We start from the raw sequence: 19,450 nt of genomic DNA, 5'->3' as shown, positions 1-19,450 counted from the left end.
GGACTAGGGTCATCACCAACCAACCACAAAATTTCAATTTAGTCAGCCTATTCTGGTTTTGGTTTTGTTTTTTTAAATTAGACATAAAGCTGTTAATTCACAATGGAACAAACCCTACACTACACCACTCCCCACCGAACAACCCCTCTGCTCCAAATGCACAAAAAACAGTACGGTTTTAAGGCTTTTAGTGAGTCAGCTCTGCAGATGAATTCCATACATGACAGCCGCACTGCAAAGAAACCTGAAGGTACAGGACCTTCAGGAGGGAGAGGAGAGAGATAGTTCTTGAACTGACCTGGACATCTCAACCATCCCCACCCAGACAAATCCCAGGATGCATTATCAAAACCATGGCAAACATTTTCAGCTGGAAAGGTTTCTTTTAGGACCATATATGACGTTTGCAGTGCTCAACGGCCTAGGAGAAAGAGGGAGAGAGGTGTGAAAGAGGCTTGTATCTTCACATTATAACATAGCCAGTGTCAACTTGTGAGAACAGTTTGGAGTTCCAGCACCAGGCAGGATTTCAGGGCAAACTGATATTAAATCAAACTCTCCTGCTCGTCTTTAGTGGTCCTAATGAGCACTGTAGGAGAAACTTCACCAGGGAAGGCCGGGGCAAAGGAAGTCATACATACAGGAAATCCCTGGTTTGATGTATGATCATGACCACTCCATTGCCACGTGGGCAGGGTCTAAGGAGCTCTGCCTCATCCCACTACAGGAAACAACTCATAGCTCATCGACCTGCTTGGGTTCTTGCACTGCTTTTGTCACCATGGTACCTGAGCAGCTCTCCTCAGTTAACAACAGTCCCTTCAGCTGCTTAATGAATGGCATCAACTGGCTCCAAAAAAGTACATCCAGTCCTCCTTGGCTGGAAGGACAGGTAGCCAAACAACCTAAGGCTCAATTTATACCTTAAATGTAGACTCTGAACTATTGACCAGGGAGTGGGAAAGGAAGGCCTCTCCCATACTAACAGTAAAATATTAGCAGAGCTAAGATTGGGTATTGTTTATTCCCAGGCTAAACTTCTGCTTTAGCAACTCACCCCTCTGTACTACAGGGTAACAGCCACTAAGTGCTTGTGCTCCTGTGCCAACCCTTTGTGCTGGCATTAGTGAGTAGCGGAGTTTTCCATGGCAAGCTGTGCTGAAATTAGCAGCCTGTATCGGCATCTGTATGCATCAGCAACCATTCTGTGACTGAAGCAGTCATCCAATAGGAGGGTGGAGCATGGGAAAAGAGTAGAGAGACTTGATCGTACAAATATTCAGTCACTGAGAGACTTTTCTACCTCACCAGTGAAGAACAGAGGCTCAAGGATCTGCAGCATTAACTTGCCATGCTACCACACCCAATAGCCCCAGCCCTGGCTGTGATGGCAAAAATTTGTCCTCCATGCTTGTTTTTTCCTGGACAGAGCCAGACAATTATCATGGGTCGTGAAGATACCTGTCCAAAGGCCAGTCCATAGTATAAAGTAAGAGTTCAAGTTCTAGAGGAAATGGCCAAGTCAGACGTGAACAAAGATAACTTCTTCTATTTCATCTATGGATGTGACCAACCTTCTTCCTAGCTGATCTCATTTCTTTAGGATGTGTTTTTAGTCTCATAATCAAAAGTCTAACTCCTCCATATTAGCATCTGTGAATTTCTCTGAAATAATCCCAGATTCCTGGCACCCCAGGAGTTAAAAAGCATTTGTGTGAGCTGGTTACATCTTCTGAGCCTCTCACCTCAGAGTCAGCTGTTTGAAATTCCACAAAATTAAATAAAAATTATCAACAGTGAAGTGTCAGGTTTTAGAGACAGAAGAGTCCCATTAGGGGACCACTGCCGGCACCAGATGGTCACACTCCAGTAGAACATCGAATCCTTTGACCAGCATAATTGTAAGTGTTCTAGCAGTGGCACATTTACACTTCTTCTGAAAGGACCTGAGAGATAAGCAAGAGCTGACAAGCCTCTATTCCCACTAGCTAAACTACCCTCTCTCAGCAACTGGAGGCCAGGTATTTGTGGTTCTCTCTCACAAAATGTGGCCTGATTCTCCTCTTATTTACACCAACATTACACTGATGAAAATCCACTTCATTCAGTGGAGTTGCTTCTCATTTACAACAGTGTAAGTGAAAGGAGAATCAGGTTCAATATTTTTGAAGTACTTTAGTTTGTTGCCCATTAATTTAACAGCATCTCAGAGCTGCCCTCTGAGGGAATCTCTGGTGACTTACATTGCATTGAGCTGCAGTCTCCATGTTCTTACACCAGTAGCTTGGGCCCCACACACATGGATCTTTACCCATGAGATCCTCTTTGGAAGATACGCAAGCTCCTACTTTCTGTGCAGTGAAAGGAGAGAGAGAATGAAAGAGGAAGTTATATCCTTCCATTTACCATTGACATTCAGTGATTTCACTTCCTTCCTCCCGCCACCCCCATCCCCCATGATTCAGTCCCTCCTGTACTGCTATGACTATTTCCAATGGGGATTGGAGTGTTTAGACAAAACAGAGGCAGTGCTGGGAACTTCCACACCACAGTGCTAGACTGCTATTGGCAGCTGGGTCTGTAGCTGAATGAACAGACTTGTGAGACACTCCCTGAGAGGACACCAATTTTCAGACTCCGGTTAATTTCAGCTTCTATGGTGGCTGCAGATTTGCTGATCTAATATTGAAGATCCCATTCAAAGTAGGAACACACACCTCACACTGCATTACATGACAGTTACATTTCCTGCATTTGAATTGTGAGGCAGGGGAGAGAATAAAGATTTGCACAATTAACCTTTGCAAACGGTAAGTATTATAAAACTATTTCTTCTTTCCTGGCAAAAAAGCAATAATCTATGAACAGCTGTCCTTTCGTGAGACCATGAAATAGTCTAAACCGATAGTATACTTCCCGCATAGCACATGCCAGCTGAACTACTTACAGTGCACACAAAGAAAGGATCCATTATCTGTACCAGGAGTCGTAGGGCTTCTGGTTCATACTGCAACACAATCTCATCACACTGTAACAAGAGGAGATGACATGAGACTGAATGCTCTGCTAGACCGTCACAAGATGAAGACAAAGTATCCTGAATCAAACTGGGAACCCCAGATTGCCTGGTACTTTATAGACGACCAAGTGTTTCCATTGAGATTGGGAAGGAGATGCCTAGGGAGAGTAGTTCAACCCTTCAGAAATGTGCAGTGCCTCACTACAGATCAGGAAGATTGCCCAAGGAACGTACAAGCTATCGCTTTCCCTCCTTCCCCACCGCACACTATATGCAGTGAGGCAGGTAGGAAAAGGGGAGGAGATGAAGCTCCTGTGACCCTATGCTGAAACACAAAGACTTGCACTGCTGTGCAGGAGCTGGCCCTACACTATCATGCTATGAATGGGTCAGTTACTCTCAGCAGCAGCGCCAAAGTACTGAGATAGCCAAATGCTCTTAGGCAGATGGTCTGTAGTTGTGCTAGGACCTTTTTCCCCCAGATGTAATAGTGCAGCGCCAAGACAGCAGCCACGATGGCTTTTACTCAGAAAGCAGATAGGAAAAGGATCCAGAAACTCATATGGATACATAAAGGTGGATTTTTAGACTGCTCACAGCTCAGGGCACAACAGGTGCCAACCCTCAACTCCCTTTTCCCTCCAGAGAAGGGTTTGCAACTTCTCCACACACCTCACTCTGACTGTTATACTTATTGCAAATGACTGAACAGCTCAGACACAATACAATGACAAAGTACAGCATGCGATGGATTTTATGGGCATGACAACATATATCTGAGTTAGCACATAAGGTGTCTCTCTCTAGAACGGTTCTGTAGTGATGCCGGAATACATGGCTCTCCACATTTGTCCATTTTGTATTACTCTTTGTTTCCGATTGTGATGCACGCTGCCACATATCCAGGGGCAGGTGCCACCATCTGATCTGCCAGAGATCAACTTACCCCGTATGCAGGCAGTTTATTTTGAACAAAAAGGAAGTCTATATTATTTGATGCTGAGTAAGAGAAGAGAAATCCCAGCAGGAATTTACAATTAATACACTATCCAGAGTCTCAGCTGCACTGTGGCCAGTTTCAAAGCTCCAAATATCACCTGCCGGAGATGGAGGCAGTCAGCCATCGAAAGTACAGAAGCCACTGCGAAGACTCAGACACTAATGCCCAGCCTCAGTGCATGTGAATTTGTTCCCAGCTGGATTTTAGAAACGATAATCTAAACTATAAAGGTGTAAAGCATTAAGAGAGGGGAGGAAAGCAGCAGATAGGTGACAGAGGCACTGCAGGTGGAGCACAGGACATGTGTTTTAGTGAACTGAGTAGGGAACATCAGATCTTCCATCCCCTACAGTAGCTACTTGCAATTACCTTGTCTGTCAAGGGTTTTGGCAATAAATGACAGCCCTTCACAAGCAGAATCCCAATTTCAGCCTGCGTTTCATTCTCCTCCAGCTCATTATCAATATAAGATACAACAATCTGACACACATTGCAGAATTCACCAGTATTTACTGGTAGCTGCTCCAGACCAATTCTCTCTATCAGAAACAGAAAATTAGAGTGTTAGATCTCAAGCTTTCTAGTGAGAGTTCTCAGCAGCGCAGTCTTCTCTAGTCCCAGACCTAGGAAACAGCAAAAGGTTCCCTTCCTCGAACCCCAGCAAGTGGTCTCAAATGAATACTGTACTAGTGCCATATATATATATCTATAGATTGGACACTTCACATGTAAACAAGCATGTTTTGGACAGGATACTGGTTACCCCGTGCTTACCAGTGTGCAAAGGACTACTTTTGGGGCAGCATTTCAGCATAATGCATACAACTTCAGGATTAGTCGCTTCCAACAACATGACTACGACAGCCTTGCCATAGGAGTCCACAAAGTCCTTACACTGCCCTATGACACCATGAGGTAGCATGTAGCAGACCTTCTCCATTTCATTGACTATTTGTGCCTGGAACACAAAAGCAGTAGGTGTAGGGAGAAGAGAGAATAAATCTATGCAATCTAGCCTCTGAGTATCTCCTGAGGGAACAGATAGATCTCAGTCGTCTGTGCAACCCTTCCCTCTGCTGCAGACAAAAGTTTAACTGCGTCAATTCACCCACTAACCCAAAATAGTGTCTAAGCCAAGGCCTCTCCCACACCAAGCCTTTGGAGGAGATTGCAAGCGGCATTTAGCCTTTCACAGAATTCCGTCTCTCCCTAACAACCCCTAAACAGCAGAAATGAGAATACAGTTAGGGCTATTGCCAGGGCTTCATGCCAGCTCTCACACGCCTCCAGAGCAACAGCAGAACATGCTCCACGCAGGACCTGCACCCATAAATAGCCGGGGCAAGCTCTGCATCACTGAACAAAAGGTGTCCCCTTCACCAGCCACATACCTCTGTCATGTTGTTGTCCATCAGTCGCTCTACTGTCTTCACCACAATCTCACACATACCACACAGGGGAGTTTTATTTCCTGGTCCCAGGTTTTTCTGCTTATTACAGCACAACAGAACACTCATATAAAACAATGATCATATGGAGTGGGGATACAGTCATTTCTATAGAACCCTACTGCTTTTATTAAATTCCCTACAATTTTTTTCCCCAGTGATCTGAAAGACATTGCTTGTGCATTGAAATCTCTCAAATGATAAATTGAAGAATTGGTCTGACATCAACTGGATGAAATTCAATAAAGAGCAAAGTACCACACTTAGGAAGGAAAAATTAAACACATAACTACAGAAAGGGGAAAAACTGGGTAGGTGATACAGCGGAAAAAGATCTGGCAGTGATAATGAATCACAAATTGAACGAGAGTCAACAATGTGATGCAGTTGTAAAAAAGGCTAATAGCATTCTGGGGGGTGTTAACAGGAGCGTCAGGAGTGTCATGGAAGGGAATTATCCCACTTTATTCAGCACTAGTGAGGTCTCAGCTAGAGTACTGTGTCCAGTTTTGTGCACCATAGTTTAGGAAAGACGTGGGCAAGTTGGAGAGAATCCAGAGAATAACAAAAATGATAAAAGGTTTAGAAAACCTGACCTATGAGGAAAGGTTAAAAAAAGGGTATGTTTAATCTAGAGAAAAGAAGACTCAGGTGACCTGATAACACTCTTCAACTATGTTAAGGGCTGTAGCAAAGAGGACTGTAATTAATTGTTTTCCATGTCCACTGAAAGTAGGACAAATAGTACTGGGCTGAATCAGCAGCAAGGGATATTTAGGTTAGATATTAGGGAAATCTTTCTAGCTGTAAGGATAGCTAAGTACTGGAATAGAATTCCAAGGGAGGTTGTGGAATCCCCGTCATTGGGATGTCAGGGATGGTTTTGGTTACTTGGCCCTGCCTCAGCGCAGCGGGCTGGGCTAGATGACTTCTTGAGGTTCCATCCAGCCCTACTTTTCAACGATTCTAAAATATAAATTGATCTGACTGACTTATGTGAATGTGAACACTGTACATTTTTTTAAAAGGTGCATCTGGGGTTCTGACAACTCCAAACTCAGACTAAATTTCAACCTTACCAGAGATTAGCCCTCAGTAAGGGCTAATTTCTCTGATGATGTATGTAGAATTGTATATCACAGATAAAGTTATAAGCAACTGAAAGTGATGGCCTAACCAGAGCTGGGGAAGAAGATAGGGGAAGGGGTAAAGTGAAAACATTTTTGCAAAACAAATGAAAGACCAACGTTTTTAAAATTTGAAAGCTTTGATCAGTTCTAATCCTGACCATGCTCTAGTTCTGTACTCCATTTCATACCACCTCTCAGCAGTTTTGCAATCTAACCACAGAACACTGAGGAGATCGATACTTTATACCAGAGATTCACGCTACTGAAGGCTCTGCATTTATTGCCTGACTTTGATCCTTCCTCCAGCTCATCTTGGTAATATGCAAGCCTTGCTCTTTCCGTGGCAAACCAACAGAGGGTGCTAAAACACTCATTTTACCTCTTCAGGCTCCTTCGTATTTGACATATGCATCACTTTAGCTGGTACCAGTGACTGGAGGGGCTCAGATTTCAGGAAAGGACAGAATCCAACCATGCCACAAATATCCTTCGGGTGCTGGAGAGAGATACATAAATTAAGTAAGGACAGGCTCTATTCGGTTATTTAGGCTCTATGAAGAATTCACTGAAGAGGGAAGAGATAACCCAAACCAGTGTTACGAAGGTTGCAATACACTTGGCAACTGTAGTTTTTCCATATATTCTTGGAGGAAACTGTGGTATAGGTAGGTTACCAGGCCAGCGGTCTGATCAGATTTCCTTTGTAATATACTCATACATAGACTCATAGATTATAAGGTCAGAAGGGACCATTATGATCATCTAGTCTGACCTCCTGCACAACACAGGTCACAGAACTTCATCCACCACTCTTCTAATAGATTCCTAACCTAAGACTGAGTTATTGATGTCCTCAAATAATGAAGGTAGGACAAGAAGTAATAGGCTTAATTTGCAGCAAGGGTGATCTAAGTTAGATAGTAGGAAAAGCTTTTTAACTATAAGAATATTTAAGCTCTGGAATACGCTTCCAAGAGAGATTGTGGAATATTGTTGGAAGTTTTAAAGAACAGGTTAGACAAACACCTGCCAGGGATGGTCTAGGTTTACTTGGTCCTGCCTCTGAGCAAGGGGCTGCACTTCTTGATCTCTGAAAGTTCCTTACAGCCCTATATTTCTATGAATCTATGAATTTTTTATGAAAAGTAGAAGAAATGCACCACCACAGGCAAGTTTCGCACATACCTTAGCTTTCTGTTGGTGAAGAAGCAGGGTGTTGAAAGAAAAAAGATGAAACAACAATTAGAATTCAGAAGAAATAAATCCAGCCGTCAAAATATGTATAGAAATTCCACAAATAAAATGAACTTGCTAGGAAAGAAAGCCACCTCTCCCCGCCATTCCACCAGGAGCCCAGTTATCTTTGTTTAGAAATGTGAAGCAAAGGTTTGATTGGCATTGTCCATTCCAGACTAGTGCCCAGCATGCTAACAGCCCATTTTCATGTGATTAACACAGAGATGTCCCTCAGTCAGACTAACTCAGGACAGAAGGAGAACATGGCCAAGAGCAAACCCAAGTGTGTTCTTTTCCCCACCTTAAAATATTACCCCTAAGTATTAGTTACAATCCACATTTAATTGGACCAAATATATAAACATTTGAATATTCTTGTTACCATATAAAACTATGTCTTCACATCCCCAGATGGCACTGAAAGAATAAATTCCAAACACGAGCCCATAACATTCCTTTGAATTTGAAAAGGATTATGTACAAATAAATTTAAAATCTGGATTATTCTTTTAAATAAAAGATTCTTTACTTTAAAGGCAGCCTTGCTGTCTAGCAGTTAGAATAGGAATGAAAGTCAAACTTGGGTTCTGTTCCCCACTGAATCAGAGAGACACTGTGCCTCAGTTTCCCAACCTTGCAATGAAAATACCAATGCTTAGCCATCTTTCTAGAGTGCTTTGAGATCTTGATTGAAAAATGCTGTGTAAATGCAAAGTGCTACTCTGAATAATGATTTTCATCTCACAGCAGTGGGGCCCTGCCATCTATTACTGCAATGACATGTTGCTCTTCTTTTCTCCATTGCTGTCAATCCAACCCACACCACCCACATTCAGATTTTAGTTGCTTTAAAGCCTCCAGGGCTGTGAAGCATTTTTCGGGGATGTGCCATGGCAGCTCCATTTATCATTTGTTCCATTGGGAGGGACCTACTCAGGTACCTGTTAGAAATGCTCAGTTTGCCTAGAGAGCTGAGTGTGCGTCAAATGTAGGAGATGAAGTCTACACAGTGGGAAAATTTAAAAGCTGCACTAGATGCAACTCTGACAAGACAAGAGGGTGCCTTCTTCTGAATCCAAAGTGACAGAGTTATCTAAAATTGGGACAATTCTATGGCAAAATTAGACATTTTTTAAAACCCCACTAAATAAAAAACTGTCAGATGTTATTCTTTCCAAAATCCACTAGCATTCCTGCATGGCCTAAAAGGAACAGTAGGACATTAATCATGTAGTTTTCATACTTCCATGGAGGACCTTAGGATTCCTCAAGGTTCATTCTGAAAGCTTAAAGGCAATAAAGTAACTTTTTCCAGAACAAGCTCTGATGAAGAACCAGCACCAAGAATAGAAATGATATCAAGAGGGTGTTTACATCATATTCAGCTTACCACGTTACTCATCAACTGGACAGCAAACTCTGAATGTTCAAAAATATAGCTCTTGCACTGTGGGAGAGACCGACATCTCAGTATATACCAACAAACCATTCTTGCCACAAGGCACTGTCAATGCCACATTAGGAAGGCAATTATACCAATGTTGGAAAATTCAAAGCAACAGTCCCCACAGAAGTTAGCCTGACCTCAATGCACATTTTGAATTTGAATAGCGTTTTGAATTATTCTAGGTGTTATCTTTCAAGCCTTATCAGGGGTATGCAGTGTGACAAAGACACAGTCACAGGGGGAATCAGAAATGAAGTGGCAGACGTCTGCATGTAGTGTTGCATTTTTGGGCCTATCTTTTTAAAGAATCCCTAGTGTTACCTCACCTGCCTCTGGAATTAATTGCCACTCCCCTCTAAGATGTATCCAGCGTTTTGGAAGCTTCCCTTATACAGCAGTGATGATATTTTAGGAGTGGGGTGGGAAAGGAACAGGAAAATAAGACCTTTAAGAGCCTACGGGAGTCAGGTGACCAGCACCGACAGTGGTGACATCTCACCAAGAACCAAAGGAGTTGGGAACTGAAGATTCCAGCCTTAACCATTTAGCACCTGAAGCCTTGTGTTTGATAAGTTGGCCCAGTAAATAAAATGGTATTATGTTACCTACCTTCCCTACAGTATTATTATTTTTTGTATTTCAGTAGCACCTGCTATGTGCTAGGCATTGTACTCACACATGAAGACACAGCCTTTACCCCAGATAGCCCCCAGCTATGAACATAAGCCAGCAGGCAGGATGGTGGAGGGGATAGCATAGAGTCAGTGTATACACAATTTCTTTAAAACAAATAATTTTCATCTCTCCCCAGTTTGCCCTCAACCTAGCTAATGTTAATTGGTTAACTTCTTGTCGGGAAGTGAGTAGAGGAAGGATTTGAAGAAGGAGAGGGTAGAGGTCTTACGGACTTTTCATCAGGGACATTGTTCAGCATTTTCATTAAGGACAAATACAGCCACAAACATTGTGTCCACGTGGAACAGCAGGAAGGGAATGGGTGCAGACTGTGAAGAAAGACTCCAAAGCAGAGCATTTAATGGACTCTACAGCTGTTCAGTACCACCCTGGCCACAACTGGAAGCTGATCTTAGTAAAATCAAAATTGTTACCCTGTCAGCCATGCTAGGTCCCAAGTATTCACACAGCTGCTTGGCGTTAGCAACAAAGGACTCAGGGAAGAAAGGTCTGGTTCTCACTTCTTCCTGAATGTCAGTGACCAGCTGAACACAGTGTCCACACAAGTGTCCTCCCTCCTGACAAAAGATAAGGGGATAGACAAAAATTAAAACACATGCCTTAGACTAGTGGTGCTACTGAGTCCTCACTACGAACAGAGGAAGCACTTACAGCAGTTTTATCCCGTTTGACAAGTGAAGAAAGCCAGGCAGAGAGGTTAAGTCTCAGAGAGAGACCGTGACAGAGCATTAAAACTCAGCATTCCTAGCTTCCATTCCTGTGCTCCGCCCATGTTTCTTTCCAAGGAACAGTCCCCTCAGAACACACAAGTAAGACACAGACTCTTCTCCCATGCTTCCCTCCCATCCAATTTAAATCTACAGCAGCCTTGCCTGGGCATATACAGGGCATGCCAGCTGAACCCTCACATCCCTGACTTTAACAAGCTGCTGACTTCTGTCTGGCGCTGGTGTGTGCAGGATGGAATCTCACCTTCACATGCTTTCTGCATGTTGCCCCTCACCCCAGTGGGAGAATTGAGAATTAGTACTACCTGACAATATGCATTGTTAGACAGCACAAACGATCATAAAGTTGGAGTGAATAAAACAATAAAAAAACCTGAGGTATGTACAACACAAAAGAGCTAGTAAAATGTACAGTGTCATTATACACTGTGAGGGAATAAGAAAGTCAGAGAGAGAGCAGAGAGAGAGAGCACTTCTAAGAGTGGAGGAGGAAGAGTAAAAACACATTAGCATAAGCCAGGAATGGTCCCATATCTAATCAAACTGTTCCTTGCTAAGCTGTACAGTGTTACTGTTTTAACACAATAACATTTAATTAATTAATTAGACCAACAATTGTGCTAGGCCCTATATAAATATATAAACATATATAAACATATAATAAGTGACAATCCCTGCCCCAAAGAACATTACTCTCCCAAATATAAAGCTGTTTCATTGAATGGTGTAATCCATTCATATACACTACACTTTGAATTTTATTGCCAAGGTCTTAAAATTGGGTTTGTTTGCCATTGCTGCTCCAACTAGACTCTTAGAGAATTCCTGTCGTTTACATGTGATAAAACAATTCAGAAACAATCCAAGTTATTGTATGATCAGCAATGAGGCTAATTTTCTCAATTATTGACACCACCTTAGTTGTTGATTTCATTTATTTTTAAATACCCACTAATGTGCATTCTAAAGTCTGCTTGTGGAGGGTCACATGTTCTATCACTGGCCACTGCAAAGGGAAGGGAAGAGACCCATTCTTTCAAAGGACTGTGTTCATTCTAAATCAGAATTGGAACAGTATTTCAGCCAATGTCAATCAGTGTGGCTCCATTGCCTTCAGTGGAGCTATGCTAATGTGCAGCAGCTCAAGGACTGGCCCAATATATTTCTGAAGTCCAATTGTCAACTTGAAACCTGAATGAGAGTTCCGCTCTCTTGCATTGTAAAGCCATGTGTTTGTGCTCCCACGTGTAATCAGCATGGTATGTGTTATTAAGAAGCATTGTGACACTAGAACACAACACAGCATGCTTCCTTTGTGTGCAGCTGATTAGCTTCCTCAGTCAATCTGTCCATATTGCATCCTCACCCAGGTGTCTTGCTGGGGCTTGTCTTGAGGGTAAAGGAGAAGAGGGACATTAGCAAGGAAAGGAGATGCCATTTTAGAGAAGTCCATCGCAGGTATCTCGTTGGACTGCAGAGGCTTCTCAAACTTCAGAGCTCCCTCATGAGTCTCTATGGATTTGCACAAGGTGAGGGCACGGCATACAACATCAGGGTTAGACTAAAAAGAACAAAGAAAGGCCAAGTCATTGCTTTGCTGGCATCCACAGCCGACTTAAAGTTCGCCTTGCACCTGAGGGGAGGAGATGAATACAAATAAAAAGCAGCATCCTTCCCTGCTACTTAGTGCCCCTCAGAGCAGCAAAAACCTAAGTGAACAAAGCAACAGTTGCTAAGGGCAGGTCTACACTACTGCTTAAGTCGATCTAACTTACATCACTCAAGGGTGTGAAAAAGCCACCTTTTGAGCGATACAAGTTACAGCTACCTAAGTGCTGTCCACACCAATGCTCTGTCGGCAGAGATGCTCTCCTCCCAACATAGCTTCTGCCTCTAACGGAGGTGGAGTAATTATGCGAACGGGAGAGAGCTCCTGGTGCAGTCCTACGCAGATCCCCTAGCTTTCTTCTGTAAATAAAAGTGACAACTAGAAGATACACAGCCAGCCAAGCTAACTGCTTTAAAGGTGAAGGAAAAAGGAAATTTTAAATACTATGCAAAGGGAAAAGGCTGGTGCAGACATCAAATTGTTGTGCGGAAATAAACATTAGAGATAGAGGAAAGCTTAACTTAAAGACTTTTCACCACTAGACCCTGAGTCAGGGCATCTGGTCTCTGTGTTTCTCTTGCAACGGGCTGGGGGAAGATGGCAAGTATGTTCCATGAAAATTTTTGAACCAAAAAAAATGGATTTAATTAGAAATTTTACTAAATTTTCTGGTGGTTTGTTTTTTTAACTAAACAAAATGAAAACGTTAATTTTGATTCATATTGAATTTTTTTTCTTTCAGGTGTTTTTGTGGGGCAGGGCAGGCAGGAAAATAAAAAAAGAAATTTTTCAACTTGAAACTAAACTAAAATGAACCTTTTCGTCTCATAAAAAAAGACAAAAGATTTCAAAGGAATCAGAAATGTCCATTTCCTACTTAAGGTCATTTTTTATCACAAAGCTTTTTGATCAGCTCTAATAGTAAGTGACCTCACTAACACATAAAGGGAGCCTGCAAAGAGGGGAAAGAGGCACTTGTGCCCTTTTTTTGCTTCTTTCTGATGCATGAAGAGGCCTGAGAAGTTTGTTTTTTAACATTAGAAATGCCAGTGTTGTCTACCCTGGAAGTCTCCATGGTAGACAGAGAATATAGTAATTTCACAAATACCAAGGATGTGAAACCTGACTAACTGAGAGGGGAAGGGGAGTTTCATCAGACTTTAAAAACTTAAATGTCTGAGAAGCACTTTGAAAAGGAAATTCAACATCCCCTACTCTCCAAGCTAAGTTCCAAAAAAGCTCTATATCTACATTTCTGAGACCTCCAACAAGTCTTCCTGCAAAATCATAGAGGGCCTTAACCCTCCTGATATTTCTAGTGTTAAAAATAAGCAGAAATCATTTCGTTTTGTAAATATCTTTTTAGAATCTCTTTATACATCATAAGAAGCAAAAAATGGAACAAACCTGTTTTATTTTCCTTTGGAGGTCACTTTTAAGGTTCCATTCCATACAGCAATTTAGGTTTTAATAGAGTCATCAATTGCTATAGTTCAAATAGGACCCTGTATTCAAATCTTGGCAGGTAAGTGAAGAATTTGTTTATTGGCGAGCTTAAGTTTTTGGTTTTTTATTACATAAAATAGTATATTGGATTGGAATCTGCTTATATGCTCTTTCATAAGCATATTACCATATTATTTATTATCATTGTCCGAAAAGGGACAAAAATGCAGAAAGTCAACCCGTCAGTTTTACATCAGAAATTTGTACTGTTGTTTTTTCCCCAACCAATTACCAATACTTGTTTGCTCAGCTCTACGATCATTATCATTCCAGTGTCCACCATCTTCTTGCATTTGACTGACCAGTCCTGAAAAGGAAGGTACCCGCATGACTTATCCAAGAAAACACGGAGCTTTTCCTAGGAGACAAGAGAAGAAGGGAGTGTTATGGGTTGTGTTCACATACACAATCCAAAAAGGTGTGTAAGTTCTTCACATTCTGAGGAGCGACTATGACAAATCTGGGCAAACCCTTATGCTCCTGGGGAAAGGCAGACTTACAGCAGAACTGGAGTATGGATGAATAAAATATGTTTATTTCTCCAGTCCCAAATTTAAAAACAGACTGTCCCAGATCTTCTGGAGGAGGAAAGAATGCTGGTACTGGCACCTACTACGCTGTAGTAAGAGGAACATTTCCTGCAAGACCAGTCATTGTGAGAAAGAATTCCTACTGGTTTAAAGGCTTCATATGAGGCAAGCTCTCTAGCTTATAAAATAAGATAGTGGATCCAGGAGATCCACTATCTTTTCTCTTTGCCTCTGTTTCATAGACACAAAGATTCCAACTAGAGATAAGAAAGGAGGCTAAAAAGACCTGACTAAGTGGGATAACGATGATTGACTGCTGATCAGATGGAATGGCACTTGCATCAAAGGGAAAGAGGGGAGAGTGTTGCAAAGTGGCTTCAGAATCCCCTTGTCACATCACACCCCAGAACTTTGTAGTTTCTTAGAGACTGCCTGGTAACCCACCATCCTAACCAAAGCTAAACAAGTGCACCACTAGTCCTCCAAGAGGGGTAGGCAAAGAAAACACAAAAACATTCAAACAACAGAGTGTTTTGAAGTCAGTCAGTGACATATCAGAAGTAAGTAGGAGCTCTGAATTTCCCAATGGGTGAGGCAGGGAAAGGGACCCTGTTTGCCAGAGATGATGAAGCCCAACCCCTCCGTGTATATCATAATTCTCACTTACACCTATTCCCCATTTAGGCACCTTCCCATTGCAGCGTAACCATTTGCATTGCCAAAGAGATCACAGTGTAAAGAGGCCTTAATGTAGATGAGACTCTGGATCAACGTCTGCATGGAAATTCCTGACTAGCAGGTATGTAGCAATAGTGACAATCTATTTCCAGCCCCCAAGTCATTTTCAGTCATTTGTGAACATTCTGATCATCCACCAGACAGGAGATCTTATGGTTGCTTTCCTTTTCTTCCCTCTGTGAAACTCAGGTAATGAAAGCCATTCATGATATTGTTCCCCTTCATTGCCCCTCCCTGGGTCACTACTATAGTACTGCATCTAGTGCTCAAAGCCAAAGGTTCCTGGGTTCTTCAAGCTACTTACTTCTGTACAATTGTCCTGCAAGATCCTCCCAACCAGAGATACCATCATTTTACACATATGGCATGGGATGCTTTTCTGGGGAAAAGAAAAGAGAAAAAAAGTTACCAGAGGGGGACCTGCATGTTGGTACATAAATGAAAAATTTCCTTTCCCTGTCTTGTCTCTGTATCATATAGCGAAGGAGGAAGCTAGCTTCATATAATAAGCCCAAGTTTTAACCCTTCCTCCCCCAATTTCTAAAAAAACAACATTTCCCTGAAATCTCACATGCCCCATCTCATCCCAGGATAGATTTTTTTTTCTGGGAAGGTTGAGTTTTTGGGTATTTGGAGAAAGGAGGGCAGAAAAGGAGTTTTAAAGCTACCATGCTTCCAAAATATTCCCATCATCATTTATTCCAAGAAAGTTTTCTTAACATCTTTTTGTCCTCCCATCTCTAAAGTGTCATGTCCGCCAAACTCATGTTTACTTTGGTGTATTGGACTCAGTAAAGAGAGGTGCCTGTTAGTGGAGTCTTTGGAGTAGGGATCCAGTGGGGGAATGACAAGAACTGGTTTTATCTGTATACATAGATAAATGTTACATAACATGAACATTTTTAAATATAAAACCCTTTACAGTACACTGACCTGCTGCTGGCAGAGGTGGGAAGACATAAGAAGGAGAGACAGGTAAATGAGAAGGGGCAGAAGATTGGGAAAGGTATAGAGATGGAGGCACAGAGAGGGGAGATTGGGGACTGGAGATGGAGTGGGTGGTACATAGAGCCATGCTTCCTGGTCTTAGAATGGGGGTATGAGCTAGGAAGAGGAGCTACATAGAGAAAGTGCAGGAGACTGAACGAGGAGAAATGTAAGGGGGCAGAAGGTACCTGGGGAAGGGGCTAGGAGAGGAAACAGATGCAGAAGACAAGTGATACGGACTGGGCCTAGGTGACTGCAGGAGACAGAAAGATGGAGTCTTATCCAGTTAAACACTTCAAATTTCCAGACATTTCAGATATAGAAAATTTCAAGCACTTAAGTTTTACAGAGAGGATAACACCCTACCTGTCTCATCCTCCATCCCCTGCGCCCCTCCCTGGCTTTCTACCACTCCCGTACCCCACCCAGGTGTCACTCCCCCACCATCCTTCCTACACGACTTCCATGGACTAGTGGACACCTGCAAGGCGGAGCCCTGCTCTAATGGGCCTGCTAAAATCTGTCAGAACCGGGATCCTGCCTGCAGACTTTGTACACCAACCTAACTTGCACTTCTGACACTAAAGCAAAAAGCCCCAACAACCCACAGTGAAACTCTGAATCAAAAATTCTCATGGATTAAAAAGAGTGAAGGATGAAAGCACGCCTCAGAAGGAGTGAGTTAACCCTCCAAAACAGTACCATGCTTGCTTCCTTTACTAAAGTCCTACACCTTCACAAAATACAAGCCAATACGTTAACAAGTCTGGCAATGACCAGATAAGGTCTCCTGCCAGTGCCAACTGCTTCTCTGGGAGAATTTAGGTTTTTTACTACTTTTCCCATTTAGGAAGAGGTGGAAAAGAAATGGTCTCTTGACCTGGCTGACTGGTGTGCAACATGAAATGGAGCATGGAAAGAGGAAGGAAGGAATTAAACACAAGATCAGGATGAGTCATAAGGTTGAAGAAAAGCAGATCTTCCTACACTGGGCTGAGGGAAGAGAACCCTTGGTGTGGGAGAGTCATCACTCTTTGCAAACTCAAGTGACCTTTACATTTGTTGCCTATTTCCCCATGCTTAGCCAGCTGGTGTCCCCCATTCTCTTTAACCAACTGACATACACAGGACCCAATTCCCACTTACCCCAAAGCCTTTTAACACTCTTCTAGCAGCAGAAAGAGACTTTAAAGGTGAAATGAGACTGACAAAGAGGGTGTCCCCACTGACATAGAGCTGGTGTAATGACTCTTTGCCAGCCTTGCTCCCAGCATAGGGGAACTTTGGGGGCATGTCAGTGCAGGCCAAGGGCATGACTAGAGTGCACTGCTTTTGAGCTATTCTCTCCCTCCCAAAAATAATGGGTAATGGGAAGCAGAGTGTAACTTAGAGCAGCTCCAAGGCTAACTTTAGCTTATACCAAAGACTGTGCAGTGCCCTGAACACCCCCAGAATATGAAGAACATACAGGTAGCTTAAAGACTCCCTTAACCATTCACCCTGTTGCTGCCTCAAGTGCAAGGGTGGGGCAACTGAGAATCAGACCCTCACGCACTATGTGCACAGAAACCAGTACATTTTATTGGCCATTTTTTTCAGCACACATGGTAATAATTGTGTAGTTTGAGAGATTTAGGCTAGTCCAAAAATTAGCTTCAGTTTCTACAGAAAAGTTCCATACATGGGAACTCTTGGGAGAATCTATAGGCATTTATATATATTCACAAACTTTTTATTATTGGAAGGCCTGCAAATCCTCTAGCATAAGTTTTACAGTAGCCTAACATGAGCTCTGGAATTATGCATTATTTCTGGCAGATGCAAAAGTTACATGGTGATTCCTGTAAACTTCAAAGAAATAGGGCTGTCTGTTAGATTGGTGGCAGCCTATCTTAGAAGGGGCCTGATCCATGTGGAGCAAAAGGACTGAAAGAGAGAGAAGTCAGCCAATCACTCTCTCCCTTTAGTTCATTCACATAGTGCAACCCTATTGATAGGAAAGAAAGACTTGATGCAAAACTTGTGGAGGACACAATTACAGAAAAGTGCAATTCAGATGTCACCTCTCGCCTCTAAGTAGGGCCAGAACTTTACAGAGAGCAGCATGTGGAAATACAAGGGCTATGACAGAAGGTAAGTTTGTTCAGCCTGCCCACTCACCACAGGAAACTTGTTCCAAACAGTTTGCTGACAGTGCTCCACGGCCCCACACCGCAAAGCAGACTGCAAATTCTGACACCAATTCTCAGGACCCTCCGTGCACTCTTTCTGCCAGGAGAGGGGGCTTGCCACAGCTGCCAATGAGAGAGGGAAAGAGTGTGTCAATTTTCAAACTACACAACAAAGAGGATATTCAACCGTTGAAGAAGAGAGTGACCTCATGTTGGTCCATACGGAGGCCTTGCCTGTATGCCGTCATCCTAAGACATCTTTATCACATTTTATCCTGAGGTGTTGGATGGCAGTGCAGGCCAATTCAGCATGTAGGCTACCCCACATAGCTCTGTGGGTCCTATTAGCCCCCCAACCCCAAACACTGATTTGTTTACTTCATAGATTAAACTATACCTCCAGTACACACAAAACCCCTGGTTCTAATACATTCATATGCTAGAACCAATTAAAAATCAATCCAAAAGAATTTGGAGGAATCAAAGAGATAAATTATATGAACTAGGAAGAGGATTCCAGAAACATAAGCCCCAAAGTTCCCTCCATTAGATCTCAGTCCCCCAGGACTCCCTGCCACTGCCTTCCTTCACACAGACTGTGCCTTGAAAAGGAAGAGTATTAAAGTCTTTTCACTATTACTGGCTGGTATGCATTTCAGCACGGGAACTAGCAAACTAGAGTACTAGTACTTCAGGGAAGTTTCCCTGATATTTTCCCCTGAGATGTAGCATATTCTCACAAGTGGGAAATGAAACCAATGCAGGCTAGTTCATTTTAGAACAAACAGTGCACAGTGCACGTGGATAGTATCTGAACAGGTAAGTGAAACTCAGCCATTGTATAATGTATAATTGTATCTGAAACTCAGTCATTGTATAAGATACAGACATGAGCATTTGCCTTCGGAAATGCTCTTTAACCTCTTTAGGGTTTATCCAAAGCCCATTAGCAACCAAACCCTACCAGACAAGACTTCCACTCCTTCAGGGTGAGTTGAAATCAAGTTTTGCAGTGGGAAGCAGTTCAGGACTGTGGAATAAGCACGTTAGCAGGAAATTTCAGATAAGTAATCATCAGTGAAACTGAAAAAAATTAATGTAAATAGTCATACTTAAGCTTCAGGGTGATCACCTGTTGGAGCTATTGGTTCAGATTTTCTGCAGAGGCAGGAAGACATAACCAGTACAAAGGCTTTATTTATTAC

The 19,450-nt window shown here is 42.5% G+C and overlaps 1 protein-coding gene across 1 annotated transcript; it reads right to left on the bottom strand.

The window, feature by feature from the left end:
* Positions 1-283: 283 nt before the first annotated feature.
* On the bottom strand, positions 284-18,375 carry LOC137156221 (prosaposin-like; the record flags this gene model as incomplete). The annotated part of the gene is made up of 13 exons (XM_067552948.1): positions 284-421; positions 2,244-2,351; positions 2,948-3,028; positions 4,389-4,558; positions 4,794-4,977; positions 5,411-5,509; positions 6,977-7,093; positions 9,224-9,280; positions 10,390-10,533; positions 12,071-12,265; positions 14,052-14,177; positions 15,392-15,466; positions 18,235-18,375. Coding segments are annotated over 13 exons (1,533 nt in total), but the record flags the coding sequence as incomplete, so codon positions are not given.
* Between the last annotated feature and the right edge of the window lie 1,075 nt (positions 18,376-19,450).

Source organism: Emydura macquarii, unplaced genomic scaffold (genome assembly GCF_026122565.2).
Source record: "Emydura macquarii macquarii isolate MOO-44397 ecotype Brisbane River unplaced genomic scaffold, CSIRO-AGI_Emac_v2 contig_1390, whole genome shotgun sequence".
Lineage (NCBI taxonomy): Eukaryota > Metazoa > Chordata > Testudines > Chelidae > Emydura > Emydura macquarii.
This window is presented reverse-complemented; position numbering and strand designations above follow the sequence as displayed.